The 17,507-nt window shown below is 42.6% G+C and overlaps 1 protein-coding gene across 1 annotated transcript; it reads left to right on the forward strand.

The window, feature by feature from the left end:
- The first annotated feature begins 4,027 nt into the window (after positions 1-4,027).
- LOC134571183 (tubulin alpha chain-like) lies at positions 4,028-17,303 on the forward strand. Its single transcript, XM_063429326.1, has 4 exons — positions 4,028-4,152; positions 14,156-14,378; positions 15,103-15,251; positions 16,202-17,303. Exons 1-4 carry the CDS (start codon positions 4,150-4,152, stop codon positions 17,171-17,173), a joined length of 1,347 nt encoding a protein of 448 aa, XP_063285396.1. The 5' UTR covers positions 4,028-4,149; the 3' UTR covers positions 17,174-17,303.
- The last annotated feature ends 204 nt before the right edge of the window (positions 17,304-17,507 follow it).

The following is a 17,507-nucleotide window of genomic DNA, read 5'->3' on the forward strand; positions in this document are numbered from 1 at the left end:
CTACTTCCTGTCATAAGCTCCTCTACTGCGGTCCACAGCTCGGCCATGCTACAAGGAGGTACAGTAGGGGTTAGGGGGTGAGTTAGACACATGAAGAGGTTTGGGGGGTGAATGAGACACATGGAGGTGTTTGGGGGGAAATAAGACATAAGGAGAGGCTGGGGGTGAATTAAACACATGAAGGGGCTTGTGTTTGAATTAGGTTCATGTAGGGATGGGGCAGTAAATGAGACACATGAAGGGGCTGGAGGGAAATGAGACACATGGAAGGGCTGGAGGGGTTAATGAGACACATGGAGGGGCTAGGGTGTCAGGATTACTAGTTGATCCAGCACGTAGAATTGTATCACTGCTAGGACTAATAGGTAACATCTAACCGGGCCTTAGATTGGCCAGACTAAACGTACCAGAGAATAGTCAGAATACTAGCCGAGGTCGGGGATACAGAAAGAGACACAATGATTAGGGAAAGCCAGAAGTCAGGGATACCAGAATACAGGGAAGTCAATACGAAGCCAAAGTCAATAACCAGAAGTAAACGCTCAGAAATACACTCTTGGACAACCCCTAGGGAAACCACGACAGGGCAATGATGAAAAGGCATAAGGAGTTTAAATACGCCTATTTCAGCTCTGATTGGCCAGAAATCGGCCTTTGAACCCAGAACGTGCGCGTGCATCTCTCGCGTGATGTCACACGCACGCCAACATCGTCATCAACGTGGGCGGACGTGGGGCTATAATTTGCCATGGATCCGCAGCGGCCGGCGTCTATCAACATGTTGCAGGGGACAGGTATACAGACGCACGGCCGCTGAGCTCAAATGCCGCAAGGTGAGGCTGAACATGTTACATAGGGAAGGTGGGACACATGGAGAGGCTGCTGGGATTGAGACACACAGAAAGACTGTGGGGAAAGAGATACGCAGAGGTGCTGGGATGAGGAAAGCGATTCACAGAAGGGCGGGGAAGGGGAGAAAGAGACACATGAATGGCGTTTGGGGGAGAAGACACACAAAAGGGACTGGGGGGAAAGAGACAGACAAAGGAGCTGGATAAGGGGAAAAAGAGACACACAAAAGGGACTGGGGGAAAGAGACAGACAAAGGAGCTGGATAAGGGGAAAAAGAGACACACAAAAGGGACTGGGGGAAAGAGACAGACAAAGGAGCTGGATAAGGGGAAAAAGAGACACACAATAGAGACTGGGGGAAAGAGATTGACAAAAGAGCTGGATAAGGGGAAAAGAGACACACAAAAGGGACTGGGGAAAGAGACAGACAAAGGAGCTGGATAAGGGGAAAAGAGACACACAAAAGGGACTGGGGGAAAGAGACAGACAAAGGAGCTGGATAAGGGGAAAAGAGACACACAAAAGGACTGGGATGAAGTAAAAGATACACAAAGGAGAGTTGTAAAAGACACCCAAGAGGGGTGTAAGACACACAAAGGTGAAAAATGGGACATAAGATACACTAAAGCAGGTAAGACACTCAAAAGAGGGGACAATAAACTGAAAAGGGAGGAAGAGAAAAAGGTTTTCCTGTTTCGGAATTCATCCTCACCTGTGTCTCCTGCTCTTCCTGTACTCAGTACTTCAGCACAGGAGTCTATGCCGAAGAGTTGATTAATTGGTGAGAGAAAGACGTCTTATTAAAGGGACACTATTGTCACCAGAGCCACTACAGTTCTAGCCTATCTATAGAACACCTCTAGTGGCAGTCACTCAGATGGCAACTAGAGTTGCTTCCCAATCCAGGACTGCCTATGGACACTCCCCATTGAGATTCATTGACTCAATGTGTCTCTATGAGGAGATGCTGATTGGCGCAGTGCAGCGTTTTGTCACACATGCACAATAGCCTCCCAATGCTTTCCTATGGCATTCACACTTTTGTTTATTTTGAAGACCTGTGTAGCAGCCACCCTGATAGAGGGAGGGGTTGCGCCGCCAAGAGAGCTGCAATAATCCTATAACGTGAGGAAATAGTGATTATACCTTGTCCCTCAAGCACGAAATTAGGCTCTTTGTTGAGGGTAAAACAGGAACTCCATTTTAAGGGAGGCACACTGCCCTTTTATGCAAGTTTCCCAACAAGGGTGACACCCAGGTGGACCTTGTTGGGCACAGGGACACAAAGTTAACAAACCAATTAAAACAGAGTTATACAGTGAGACACTCCCATACAGTATACACAATCCCTCCTCTCTGCCTGGGAGATAATTAAGGCAGATAATTAATTAATTAACTTAATTATCCCCAGGCAGGAAAAACACATTTTTATAAAGTCTCATAAGTACCCCAAAACACAACACATCCCCATAAATGTCACATCCCCTGATAGCCCTGATCTGGGTGAACAACATACCCCAAAAATCACCCAGATCAGAGCAGGGGTTTGGGAAATTCCTGTAAGTCTCTATTTGACCGACCACACGCATGGCTTCATGTCCAAAACAGTTCCAGAGAATCAGGCTGTGCGGCCGGTCTATTTCCAATAGTCTAAATACCGGTCGAATTACCGAACTTAGCCGTTCATGCATGTTATCAGTATATGTCGCTTGTTCGTGGGTTTCTGCTCACCGAACGCTTCTGCTTTCGTGCAAGGGATAGTCGAACCAATGGAAGTATGGAAGTCCCAGCGGTGTTCGTGCGGTCGAGTGCCCGATAATAGTTCCATACACTCAACGTCAAAACACTGCTGTCTGTGCATACGAACGACGACCACCCAGCCGACCGCTCAGAATGTTGAGGTGTTTGCGGTTACCCAAGGTGTTGGAAAGGTTAAAGGGGTCAGTAGGCATCACACTCCACTACTGGGTGGTCGGTTGTTCGGTAGTTGGTTCGGTTTTTCGAACAAGACCAGGGTATTCATAGAGAAGGTTAGAATTACCGAACAAACAGACAAACTAAGAAATAAATATAAAATCCAGGGACAGGGAGGTTTGTAACACCCTGTGAGTGGTTTTTTTTCACGTCAGAGCAATAGTTTTTCATTTTCTTTTCTGCCTCAATATCTGCACACTATGCTGGCGCAACGCATTATTAGGCTGGTATAGAATATTTTAACAGAGATGCTTTTCGTTCCCAGTCCGGCCCTGGCGAGTTGTACTAATGATAAAATAGATGGTCCCCTACTATCCCAGGTCTGCCTGTGAAGGGTATTACTGCCCCAACCTCCCCACCATAGCTCTGCCAGAACTAAATACCCCTAGTCACCCCAGGACCCATCCCTTAAAATCAATCGCATCATTATCATTAGGAAACAGACCTCTGCTTGAAACTATGACGTATGTTACTCACCGCATCCGCCATCTTTAATGCATCAATAATGGAAATCTAACAATTCTTCCAGGTATTTGGGTGGTTCTCGACTTCTGACTCGCCCTAGATATTGTGTTCATACAAATACGTATTAACCAAATGGGATAAATGTGGGGAATTGACCAGGGGATTGCGTAGTTTAAGGTTAAATCATGACTTAGCTGACAATATAGTTCGAGTTTCCCTTTCATTTCATTTTTCTAATAATTTTTTTTTTTTTCAGTTTTTGCCATTTGGCCTTTAATTAGTTAATAACCGTGTTACAATGTTATATCTAAATCAAATAACGAAAATAATCAGATTATTACAGGATTCCCAAGAAATGTGGAAAATATTGTGTACTCTGTAAATAAACAGAAATAATAATATAAAGCGATCCGATAAACCTGATTGAGGGCATGGACAGGGCGTGTACTCGGTGTATTATCGTCCATAGGATACTTTGTAATCAAAATGGAACGTTTGAAAAGAAGGGCGGGGCCAGGGAACCATGCCTCTCCCGTGGGAGGAGTCTCCGCCTCTATTCCGCCAATTCAGGTGTCAGTGAAGGGCGTTTCCTGGGGATTCTCGGCCACGCCTCTTTTGCTGCGCTACTAATGCTCCTATGAGCAAACAGGCTAATGGTTATTCCAGCAGGGCACGCCCCGGGGCGTGGATGTGTTTTTGCTGGCTCCTCCCCGGGTATATTAAGGCTAAGTGCGCAGCGCCCGAACCATTCTCACAGAGACTCGTCACCCAGGCTCCGGTGAGAACAAACCCCCTCCCTAGAACCGACACCGAACCTTCCAGAACCACCCTTTACGGACTCGCAGAACCACCGCCACCATGGTAAGCTGATCCAGGGAGCCAGAACTCCCATCATCCAGGCTGTGAGTTACATTGCACTGCTAGACCGCCAATCTGGTGGGTCTCTCTCTCCCCATGCACCCTCTAACTGGGGAAACCCCCAGCATGCCGGTGGCTTGGAACCTAACCCCCCATTCATCATGCTGCTGGCTGGCTGGGAGTTAGAGTGCACTGCAATCTCACAAACAAGATGAGCTGACACCCCCTGCCCCTCCCCCACCCATGGCATGCCAGCTGCCAGCCACTGAGTCTCCATTATCTAGGCTGGCTGTGATTGCTGGGAGTGGCAGTGCACTGCGGATGGGTCCCAGTGGTCCAGGCTGGGAGATGCTGAGACAGCTAATTGTCCCCCCGTACCTACCTCCCATTACTCCCCTCCCCCTCCCGCCTTGTGACCTGGCAGGAATGTGGCAGCTGGTGCTGGGTTGGGACAATTTTGGGGGACGTGTGCAAAGGGGGAGGGGGCTGGGTGCATGTGGCTAACTGCCTCTGGGGCAGCATGGTGTGTACATGGGTCACCCCTGGGGGCTGTGTAAATGGCACAGGAGTAATGTTACTGCATGAGATTATTTATTGTGTGTGATTCTAGAAGGATTAACTGTGAAATAACAATGCAGTGGTTAATTATTATTTAATGGTGTTGGATTGTTGTGTATTTTCCCTGAGTACACACTGTCTGTCCTCACAGCATTGCAATGCAGTGTTTCCTAATAATTAATTTAATAATCCTATTGAATTGCAACACAAACCCTCCTCACTAGCAGAACCTGTAACAAAATGGTGCAATCTATTACAGCACTCACTGCGGTAAACCTAGTCTTCATTCCACAGAGCGAGTGTATGTGTAAAGCAATCACTAACCACGTCCTTTGCTTTAACATTGTTTTACTTATTAAACATTGAACCTGCAAAATGGATCAAAATAGAACGATAGGAGTGGAAAAATCTGTCCGCCATCCACAAATGTTCTAATAAATAAATAAATCCTATAATAAGGTAGAGGGATACGCAGTGAGTAGGGGGTGAATGACATCAGAAAATGCAGCGAGATGGATAGAAAAAACACTTTAATAGAAATTACAATCTGGTTCTCTAAATTCTGCTGCTACACTAATTTAGAAAATCGGATGTTGGTCTCTGGAATTCGAAAAACAGCTCATTCATGCTGGCCTATCAGCCGTCAGGCTCTCTAATATTTGAATTTCCCTCTTCTGGCCCCCAGAAGGTTAAAGAACACTAAACATTAACTGTGTAGATGCCTTTGGCCATATCTGCAAGTCTGTACTTTGCAAGAAATGCCTTTTACCAGCACTCAGTGAGCTGTCTTTCAAAGAGGAGGGGAAACCCTCCTCGCCCCAGTGTGGCTCTCCTACTGCAATGCAGGCTGTGATCACAAGGCCAGGGGCTGAGTGGCAGATTTAGGACGTTCTCAGCAGAATAACCCCCTTACCCCCCAGTGCCTGACCCCTAAATAGCCAAATCTTTCTATTCTTGGATCAATTTTGCCAAGTCTTGCCCGCAGTAAATGCACAAGTTATAGAGTGATGGCAATTGCTTGAGATCACTTGCCATGGGATGCACCCCCCACCCTCCCCATACACACACGGTCTTGCTGGGAGTATGGGGGGCAGCTGCTGCGTTTTTGTTTTAGGAATCTTTCCTAACTTGGGAATTACGCCATGTGTGTGGCGTGTGCAGCCTGTTTATCGTTGGCCTGTCAGGAAAAGAGAACAAGCAGCACAGCAGCTCCCCGCTACACATTACATTAACACGGACACAGCAGGAAGCAGAATACATGGCTGCAGAGTAAAACCCTGCAGTCTGCTCCTACAGCGCATCACATCATTCTAAGCGCCTTCTTCGCTCCCTTACCAATACAGCTCACTGCTGTCGTTATGATGCAATAGGTCTTTGGGTGTTGTCCTTCTGGATTATGTCGCATGTTTTTGAAGTCTTTTCTCAAAAAACTGGGCTTCCTCTGGAATCAAAAGGCCTGCAAATCTGCTAGTTTAATGCAGCAATTTGTGATGACTTGTATTCTGCAATCACAGTGGGCCCCAGCTGCCTAGCCTCAGGACAGAGCATATTCATCATAAAGGCCTTTTATTAAGGATAAAGGACCAACAGAAGTAGGGCTTAACAGATTTTTTAAAAAATTCTTGATTTTTCCAATTTGGCTATTTTGTCGTACAATTTGTGATTTTTTTTTTTTACTTTCAATTCCTGACAATTTACACTTTAGTGAACAATATTAATGGGTAAAACCAATCAAACCTAATGCTTCATATCTAAAAGGCTTTAGATTGCAAGCTCTTCAAAACAATAATTTTTTTGTTTACCATAGCTCATCATGTCACTAATTTGTTTTACCTTGTGCCTGCCCATTATACAAAGCTACAGACATGTTAGAACATTATAAGAGATGTGATTACTATGAATATAATGAATTTCGTGACTAGTAAGTCACTGACCGCACAGAGCCACCAACCTATTGTAGCATTAGCTACTCAAGGTTTAGCTTTATGACTTTATTTTGATTGCAAGCTCATTGGGCAGGCCCTCTTCACTTACTGTTCCAGTATGGCAATTATGTCAAGCGTTTGTCTGTTTTGGTTACCTGTCTTACAGCGCTGTGGAATGTCGGTTCTATATAAATGTTTTCATGATTCTCTTTGGACAGTGATCGCTTAGTGCTCTACCCGGGGGTGCAAGTACTCCCATGATGCTCTCGCAGCCATTTTTACTTATTAGTCAGCGGAGATGGCTTTTTTTTTTTTTTTTTTTTTTTAATGAAGTGAGTAAAGGGCTCAGCAGGACACAGTGTGGTGGTTTATAACCTCATTATTTAGCCAGAGCGTTTAGGGTAATTCTATCATTGACTTATATGGCCATGACCCCCTTGTTGGTCCATTTAAGGAACAATAAATCCCTGTAAAAAGGTGACCTGAATTGAACCCCAAATTAGTACAAATGAGGAGGGTGGGCAAATGAAGTGGGACTTTTCACTTCAAATAAACATATCAAGTGTACTTTATTTAAAGGGACACAATAAGGCATGGAAACAACTTTAGCTTAATGAAGCTCAGTTCTCTGCCATTTAAGAGTTACATCACTACTAGTTACATCGGCTATTAACAGAGCAGAAGATAATACATTTTAAATTAAACAGAATGTGCAATAAAGGAAGCTTAAACATTAGATCTCACTTGACAGGAAGTGTTTAGGAAGGCTGGATGAGTCATGCAGGGAGGTGTGACTAGGGCTGTATAAACCGTGGTTTAACTCCTAAATGGCATAAGAGTATAGTACAGTGAGACTGCAGGGGTATGATCTATACACCAAAGCTGCTTCATTAAGCTGAAGGTGTTTGGGTGCCTATAGTGTCCCTTTACGTTAAGTACTTGTATGAAAGAGAAATTTCTTCTTGACATTTATCTAGTGATAAATACAGATCAATGCAAAGTCATTCATTTTGGAATAATGAATCTAAAAGCCACTGAAACATTAAATTGGTGTTAAAGGACTTTGAACAAATTGGATTGCCATTAAGTCAAGAAAGCCCCTCACCTTTTTTACATTTTTTTTTTTTTAAATCCTAGATGCTATATAGTGGTCTGCCATGTTTTCTTTTGCTGAGATCACTAGTGTCGTTTGGCTTCTGCAGAAATACAGTAAAATACAATGTCTCTCTGTGCTCACTTGCATGTCAAGCTGGGAACTCTGGGATAGTTGTGGAAATATGATTTCACAAGACTTTTCAAAGACCAACTTGCGTTGTGTAGGTGTTGCGTAGCTATACTTTCTATGTTCACTATGGGGAGTCTTGTGTTTGATCTCACCACAAACTTTATAGCACCAAACTGTGACGGACACAATTTATATTGAAGTCCTCTCTGATTTTTACCCCAATTTTTTTTGCTTATTGATGGCCTGCTTTACCAACTTGGTTCTTATGTTGTGACAAATTCCAAACCTGCTCTCTTAAACTCTTACTGAAGTTAAAGATTTAGCAGTTGACTTCCCAGTTCAGTCCTGGTACAGTCAGTATGCATTACATTGGGGGACAAAGTGTTTCCTATGCTGACTGCCAGGTAACAATGACTGACAGAGCGAAGATGGAGGTGCCCAGTTGTAGGATAAAATGGTGTGGAGGCCTACCTTTAATTATATATTCCACTCCTCACAAATGCATATCGGAGTCTGACTGTCCCCCTTCTAGGTATTTACTAGAATTGCATATTTTTGCTGGTCACTTTCTTTCATATTCTTCAAATCGTGGACATTTGGCATGCTTCGTAGTAACCTGACATTTTCTTTTGTACAAGATGTTTTTGTTTTTAATTTTCTGTGATGGTGTTACTATTTGTGGGTAAGTTCTTGGCAGCCAGGGATGTGGCAAGATGGGCAGTTATATAGCTCGGTATGTTACTAAGGCAAGACTGGATTTGGAAAGCATGGCAGTAGAGGTAACATTTGAAATTCCTTACTGACCAGAGGAAGTAGAACAAGCCTAATACAACCACTAGTCACCTGGAATGGGATTTGGAATTCTGGTGATCCTGGCATCCATTCAGCAGTGAGCCTTTGTTTTGCAGGGTCTCGGCTGACCATGTGACGAGCGGTCAGGTTCACAATAGATCGATTACACAATTAGACGTAGCTGGATAGGGCAAAGACTGATATGGATATTGATAAGACAAGGCAGAATTAAGCCATTTGTGAAGACATGTCACAGGAACTGGTTTGCATAACCAGGAGCCTCAGTAAAGAAATGAGGACACAACTGGCCATGTAACAATAAAATACAATATCAAAGCGTTAATAATGGCATCCGAGCTTAGGAAGTGGGACAGTCTTTTAGTTTAGTTTTTTTATTATTGTATTGTATAATATAGTATGGCTATACTCAAGCAGCTTAATTCAAGACTGTTATGGATGGTAAGCAATAGTTTGGTTGTGGCATGATTAGAACGAATTTTATCGAAGTCAGATCATGTGATTGGCAGTTGGACATTAGCAGCTGATCCAGACACATTCACCTTGATCTCCATGATAGCTTGGCTTAAGCTTTGTCAATAACATGGCTGCGGTTATCGGGCCACAAAGTACGTTCTGTCTATGACTGCGTCTGTGCGACCATGTCCGCATACACATCTTGTCATGATTTGTTACACGCTCAAAAATACCAGACCTGCTCATTTCAAAGTATTTTTTCCTTTGTCTCCTGTTGCGGTGAGTCCATTACCTCTGGACTCTTTGTTTGTAACGCAGTGATGGCAAAAACAAAAATGGCATTTGTGAATTGCGTTGGTCTACTGATAAAACGATAGCAAGGCTGAGCAATGGTTATGGAGATGAACATGTTACTGAGCCATTGATTATGCTGATGGGCGTTGCAGAAAGCCACCCACACATGCTTATAAAGGGATCTCTCTCGATGGCTGCAGCTGTAAAGTACTGCGTGTTTATTATAGGACTCTGACAGCCTATTAATATCGGGTGAATTCAGCCGTGCTGCCTGCAATGTCACAAGCTAAGCTCCCTAAAGCCACCTCTCGGTCTGTGCCGACTGAGGCCTTTGTCTAATGCTGCTCTGCACTACGTTCAAATTTATGCAATGATACAGCAAATCTTCTCCCCGTGTGTCTGTCTTGGTCCATCTGCCCAATTCATGAAACCTGACATCTACGTTTAGCTTGTGAATGGCATGCCCCTAAAATTAGAGCAATGAGTCTGAAGGGCCGTATTACCCAATGCTTAAATCTGCATTGCATATATCAGTGTTTCTAGACTGGCTTCTAGGCAATCGGCAGGCCTGGTGAAACGCAGCTTAATTTGTATTCATTATTTCAGGTTCTACCCCTATGCTAGTGTTCTCAGTTGACCCTTTAGCTGCTGGTGGAATAAATTTCCCATAATTATAATCAGACAAAATCCTACAGCGATTCCTCAGGAAATTCTTCCCTTTGTATGTTTTAATGAAAACAGCCCAGCTCCTATGATGCAACAATTACACAATTTATTGAAATACGGAAATAAATATGGTCTCTTTATAAGGAAAAAATGTGGGGGCTAATTATTCATGGAAAATATTTTCAAAAATCTATTCAAAATGTCCAGCTATTTAAAAAAAAAAAAATTAAAAAAAAATAGATGTTAAGATCTGATTACTGTAACAAGACGATGGATTAGCTCCAGGATCAGGAAGGAGCTCTCAAGAAACTAAAAAAAAATCAAATTACCCTTTCCTTAAAGACCTGGCAGGCTGCTGCAAAGTGATTATGGTATTATACGCCCTTTATCTCTCCCTCGAAGGATCATAGTCCATTGGCTGAACTTGAAATCCCTATCTGTTCAGTTACAGATCACTGCAGCTAAAATGGCATTAAATATTCCTGTTCTTCTGCTTAACCCAAATTCTACTATGATGCCTGCACTCGATTAAACACAATGTGCTTCCTTAGGAGCAGCTCCTAAAAATAACAATCTCAATCCGTGAGTGCGGCGGGTTTCGGTCTCTGCCTGAGTGCGGCGGGTTTCGGTCTCTGCCTGAGTGCGGCGGGTTTCGGTCTCTGCCTGAGTGCGGCGGGTTTCGGTCTCTGCCTGAGTGCGGCGGGTTTCGGTCTCTGCCTGAGTGCGGCGGGTTTCGGTCTCTGCCTGAGTGCGGCGGGTTTCGGTCTCTGCCTGAGGCGGCTGATTGAGGGGAGAAACCTAATGCACAAGTGCGGTGAGTGCCACATGCCCATTAGTTATTCCCCATAGGAAAGCATTGAATCAATCAATGAATCAATGCTTGCCTATGGTATTTATGGTATATTATGAATCAATGCTTTTCTATGGTATTCTCTACAAGCTGGACATCCTCACGCAAAGTGTACGGACGTCCAGGGTCGTTTCAGTCCAGCTATGTGAAACTGCAGGAAGCGCATCTAGTGGCTGTCTGGTAGACAACTAGTTAGTCTTTACCCTACAATGTAAACATTGCAGTGTTCTACATTGCAGGGCTTAGGGGACAGGGACACAGCATAGTGTCCCTTTTAGTGTGTGTGCATCAATGAATCGAAATCGCGCACTGACACCATGAAGGTGAACCGATAAGCCGTCTGTAAGGTTAATAATTACCCCAACCCATTGCAGGTTTATTAATATATTACTTGTACACTTTATTGGCCTTGCCTTGGTTGGAACTGATGCAGTAAAATGTACGAATTGTCTATCCTTATAAACAGGATAGAGGGTTAATCAATTCTAAATCTTATATTAATATGAAACAATGTAATGTTGACCTGTTTCAGCCATTTATTTTAGAATTTTCTAGATCTAATTATATCAATACATCTGAGCACAGGGAACTGAAGGTTCATTTTTGGGGCATATTTCACCCAATCACCATTTTAACTCCATGTGCAACTATTCAGACTGCAAAGAATTGATTGCTGGCAAAAATAGCGCGCCAGGGATTTGTTCCCAATTTTGGTTTAATATTTGCAGTTGGCATTTTGTGAATTTCCAACAGCTCCCTATTTAGATTATAAGCTGGTTTGATGTCTACGTTGACTCACAATTCTACCAGATTGTTGAGACAGCGCCATCTTTACTCCTGCTCCGTCAAACTATCTGGCTTTTCATTTTCAGGCCTTTTTGGGTGTGGTGGTGAGTGGAGGGAACAATTATCCTAGCTGCCTGCAGGAGTGGGTGTGGGCGCCTGTTTGAGCAGGTCTTACAGGATGGAGGTGTGCTTGTGTAAATAAGTCTCCCGTCTCTGGAGATGCACTCCGTCACAAAGCCATATTTAAAAAAATTCCCCTCCATTTTTGTTAAAAATACACCAGCTGTCCCAGTAACGTTACAGAAGCTCTCGGCTTCTTGAATGGAATTCTGGCAAGTGTAGTTACACCTGGAATGCTAGCGTGAGATCACTTCTGGAAAAAACAATCATTGTCAGGAATACAGACAGGCACTGGATGTCTTGATAAAAGTGTTTTTTTTTAAATATTTGTATTTAGGAATTCTCATTTCCCAGCCTCTACTGGGACCCTGCCTAATTGGCGTTCTGTGTCCTGTGAACATTTTTATTTGTTTTTAGAACAAGTCCATAAATCAGAATGCGGCAATGGTTAACGGGTCCCTTTTATGGCTTAACCACTCCTATAATGACCGTGACTGGAAAGCGGTTTCTCCCTTTTATAAAAAATAAATGTCTTAAATCCAGCCGTGTGTGACGCCATTGATATTGTGAGAACTCTCCTTGCTGCATTCAGTGATTAGTACGAAGTTGTAAAGGTCAGTGATTGTGTGTGAAAATATATAGCATCACACCTGGAGTTTGGCACAAACTATAGATCTTCCCAGGAGAGCTTAGACGTCATCGTCTTTAATCGAGATAACCACATGCCGAGATCTAATCCTCTGAAGAAACATAGATGTTAACTGTGGGCCTGTAGTTTGACAGGTGTTAAATCCTGTAACGTGCATACACTGCGTTGCAATACAAACAGATAATAGTATATTGATAAACAGGAGACAGGCTGCATGACTTGCTGTTTGAATATTACTGATTTTATATTCTTGCTCCCCCTTCCGTTTGCTTATCAGAAAAACATTATCTATATTATACCTCTGGTATGCAGTATATTGCTTTGATTATAGTCCCTCGAGTGACACTGAGGGTCTTTTCTTTTGTTTGTACCCAGATTTCAGCACATTTTTTCATAAAATGCAGGCAGATTTTTACCTAAAGTACATATCAATACAAAAAATACTTCACCAGAGTACGGTGCCATATTAAAAATAAACATTGAGAAGTTGGTGAAAGTCCTATTCAGCAATAAGGCAATGCTTTACGTGACACCAGCACTGTGACTGACACCACCAGTGCCTTAATATCACCATTTTAGAATAGTACTCTGTGTATTCACTACCGGGAGGTTACAGGCTAGCTATACCTCTGTGTATATATTACACTTATTGTCCCGAACGTGATCTAATGGCCGAGACAGTGGGGAGAGTGGAAGTGACAGGGTTGATGACACCAGACCCCTGGTTACCTGTTGCCAGTCCCAGCAACCACTCAATTAACCCCTGCAATCCCTTCTACACGAACACCCTAGTACACCCTTTACTGCCACCACCAAGACTTTATATCCAGGTGTCTTGGGTTACCCCACACAGTAGAATTATAGTATCACAACCTCACTTTACTGATCAGACATGTATAATTAACCCTTCGGTAGCGTGTTTACCTGAGATTTCCTCAGGAGTGAACTCCTAGAGAACAGACAGGAGCTGATTAAGTAAACCTTTAATCTGACAAAAAGGATTCACAGTGCTGTGTATAAAAATACAGAAACACAGATGATAAATTGCAAAACAGTACATAAAATATGAAAACACAAACCCTTGCATATATTTACCCCTTATCTATAATTCTTGTGGGAAATTCAGATGTTGCAGGTCTCAAAGTCATTTTTTAAAAATAAAACTCTCCCTGAATAATCAAACATCCTCCATTATATAAAGCAAACTAGTTGTTTCTAAGTGGCCAGACCCCTGCCAGGGTGGATCAGAGGGGTTTGGCCTGACAATTTATTGTCCACTCCATATTTTCTTATGTTCTTTGAATAACCCAAAGTCAGAGCATACGTGCCAATACTTTTTTGACACCCTATATCCAGCTCTGGTGATCTAGTAGTCACATTTTATGGCTTAGGCCTAGCGTTTTGTCAAAGCCTACAATAAATGTTATCCCAACATTTACAATAACTCCCAAAACATCCCATGCCAACTCATATTTTGGCATGACACTCATTCATTCTTTCTTTTTTTTTTTTTTTTGTTAGAAGGAAGAGTTTGAGACCTTATTTAATCACATGAAACCATAAATCTATTTGCAAAATGGTTTCCAATGCCCTTAATGAAAGCGCTTGTTCAATCTGTGCGTGTGTTTTGTACCGTATGAAATCTGACTTGTTTGTTTCCTCAACAGAGAGAATGTATATCAGTTCACGTTGGACAGGCTGGAGTGCAGATGGGAAATGCCTGCTGGGAGTTGTACTGTCTGGAGCATGGAATCCAGCCGGACGGACGGATGCCCAGCGATAAGAACATTGGTGGAGGAGACGATTCCTTCACAACTTTTTTTAGTGACACAGGGTCCGGTAAATATGTCCCTCGTGCCATATTTGTTGACCTGGAACCTACTGTCATTGGTGAGTATTAAGAGAGTTTTGGATGAGTCTGTATAAACAAAGCCTGGTTTGGCAACAATGTATCACGTCTAGACTACTGTTCTAATATTGCATCACTGGCATATCTAGTGGAATTTAACTCCATAAACGCCTGTTCCTGAGCTACATAGAGGAAACCTATATCCAGGCACACTGTTACCCAATGCAGACTTTATTAGAACAAAGTGGTAATTTAGACATGCTTAGCGGTAGAAATTCCATTCTCTTGGCAATTCTCTAGACCAGCTTTTCTATTACTTGTGCTAATGATATTGGTTACACTAAAATCAATGCACCATGTCAAAAAACTTTAATCCAGTTTTAACACCAAACATTAAGTACTAGCCTCCCCCTGTGATTTACATGGATGCATAATCTACTGTTAAAGGGCTCACACCCATCACAATGAGACGGTTGCACATGCCTGCTGTCAGTCACATATTACAAACATTAGAAGTAAATAATTTATTTGTAGTGTCTAGGCTGGGAAAAAAAGAAATGACCCCCTTTTTCTGATGGGAGTGAAATCTACATTGTGCAGTTGTAAAATAGTTGGCCTACTGTCCTTTGTACAGTCATTGCTAAAGCCACAACTTGCTTTTAAATGTATGTGCGTCTTAGTCTGCAATTATTGATTTAGTAAGTTAGCAGATGAAAGAATGGTGCCCACATACTAACCTTATCTTCATCTTATGAAATTTCATAGATGAGGTGCGGACAGGAACGTATAAGCAGCTATTCCACCCGGAGCAACTCATAAGTGGAAAAGAAGATGCAGCAAATAACTACGCCCGAGGTCATTACACCATTGGAAAAGAGATCATCGATTCTGTTCTTGACAGAATCCGCAAGCTGGTAAGTAGAGATTTGCTCCCCTGTTTCTGTGGAACAGGAAAACTCTGTAATAAACATTTATTTTTACCAACAAAGCATCATGGGATTTCGATTAAGCAAAGACGGGTACAATTGCTCTATAATGGCATTTTCCATCTGCTTTATTTTTATTTTTCGATACATATTTTTGATTTGCCTTTTTAAAAGGGGGAAAAAAAAATGCAAACCCACTTCCACCCCACCCTTTTGTCCCCAAATTCCATTAAGTAGGGAAGTGTTTTAAAATAGAAGTGAATAAGAAGTGTAGTAGAAGTTGACTTGGAATGTACTTATGAGTTTGCAAAGAAGGCTACTTTCTCATTCATCAAACAAAACACAAGAACCACATGTACATGTGATATAAATCATGTTCACCATAATCTGTTTCAAACCCGTATGTATAACTTGACATGTGATGCTAAAAATGACCATGTTGCATGTCTGCCCTAAAGAAGTTGCAAGATTCTTGGCTTAGATTTTGGATCTAATTGTTCCTGTTCCTATCTGCCTATGACATTGCACAGGCCTCAACTCCTAATTCTGGTTTCATTGTAAGACATGGCTGAGATGTTCTATAGGTTGGCAAAAGATGTATAGAACAGGAGTGTCAATAACGTAGACTCCCCTTACCCATCATACAGCCATTGTAGATCTAGAACCCTCCTCCCGTTGCTTTGTCTGCATGTTGCCTGAATAGGTATAACCTATTCCTTTTGAGATTGAAATTCCAAAACCCGGTGTGCTGATTTGACTCTTCCTGTTATGGATTCCTATATAATGTTGTGGTTTTTCACAATTTGATTTTTTTTTCTTCCATTTATTTTATTACCAAAGTTTGTATATGATTTCATAATGTGGTCTTCAAGATCTGTTAAAAGGGTGAGGAAACTGTTACAATAAACAATTAAACAAGATTTTTTTATTTTTTTTAGGCTGATCAATGCGCTGGACTACAGGGATTTTTGGTCTTTCACAGTTTTGGGGGTGGCACAGGCTCTGGTTTCACCTCCCTGCTGATGGAACGACTCTCTGTTGATTTTGGCAAGAAGTCAAAGTTGGAATTCGCAATCTACCCAGCTCCTCAGATCTCCACAGCTGTAGTTGAACCATACAATGCCATCCTGACCACCCACACCACATTGGAGCACTCTGACTGTGCTTTCATGGTGGACAACGAGGCCATTTATGATATCTGCCGTAGGAACCTGGATATTGAGCGTCCAACCTATACTAATCTCAATCGCCTCATCAGCCAGATTGTGTCATCCATCACAGCCTCCCTTAGATTTGATGGAGCTCTGAATGTGGACTTGACAGAGTTCCAGACCAACTTGGTGCCCTATCCCCGAATCCACTTCCCATTGGCCACTTATGCCCCTGTTATCTCTGCAGAGAGGGCTTATCATGAGCAGATTTCTGTGTCTGAGATAACCAATGCTTGCTTTGAACCAGCCAACCAGATGGTGAAATGTGACCCCCGTCACGGTAAATACATGGCTTGCTGCTTGCTCTACAGAGGTGATGTGGTGCCTAAGGATGTCAACACTGCCATTGCTATAATTAAAACCAAGCGCTCCATCCAGTTTGTGGACTGGTGCCCAACCGGTTTCAAGGTTGGTATCAACTACCAGCCCCCCACTGTGGTACCAGGTGGAGATCTGGCCAAGGTACAGCGTGCCGTGTGCATGTTGAGTAACACAACAGCCATCGCTGAGGCCTGGGCTCGCCTGGACCACAAGTTTGACCTGATGTATGCCAAGCGTGCCTTTGTGCACTGGTATGTGGGAGAAGGAATGGAGGAAGGAGAATTCTCTGAGGCCCGAGAAGACATGGCTGCTCTGGAGAAGGATTATGAAGAAGTTGGAATCGACTCCTACGAAGAAGAGGAGGAAGGAGAGGAATGAATGAATGAATAAATAAATACTTGCCAGTTGCCCCTCCCCATGCTTCCATTTTGTTTAATTCCATAAGTTAAAGGAGAAAACCCTTTTACATTCACTGTCTTTTAAACAATAAACCAATCAAGGTTAGAAATTGACTTTGATTTTTCTCTCGGCTGACACATGTACAGTTAAAACTCTGTATTAAATGCAAACACATTTTAATTTTGCTTTTACAGTTAGGCAGCCGTAAAATTCATGAATTAAAATTCCGTTGTTGAAAAAACTACTGCTCTATAAAGATATAAATATATCAATGTAAATATCTTTAATTGCACGTTATTTCATGTAAATAAAA

This window comes from Pelobates fuscus, chromosome 8 (assembly GCF_036172605.1).
Source record: "Pelobates fuscus isolate aPelFus1 chromosome 8, aPelFus1.pri, whole genome shotgun sequence".
NCBI classification, from domain to species: Eukaryota; Metazoa; Chordata; class Amphibia; order Anura; family Pelobatidae; genus Pelobates; species Pelobates fuscus.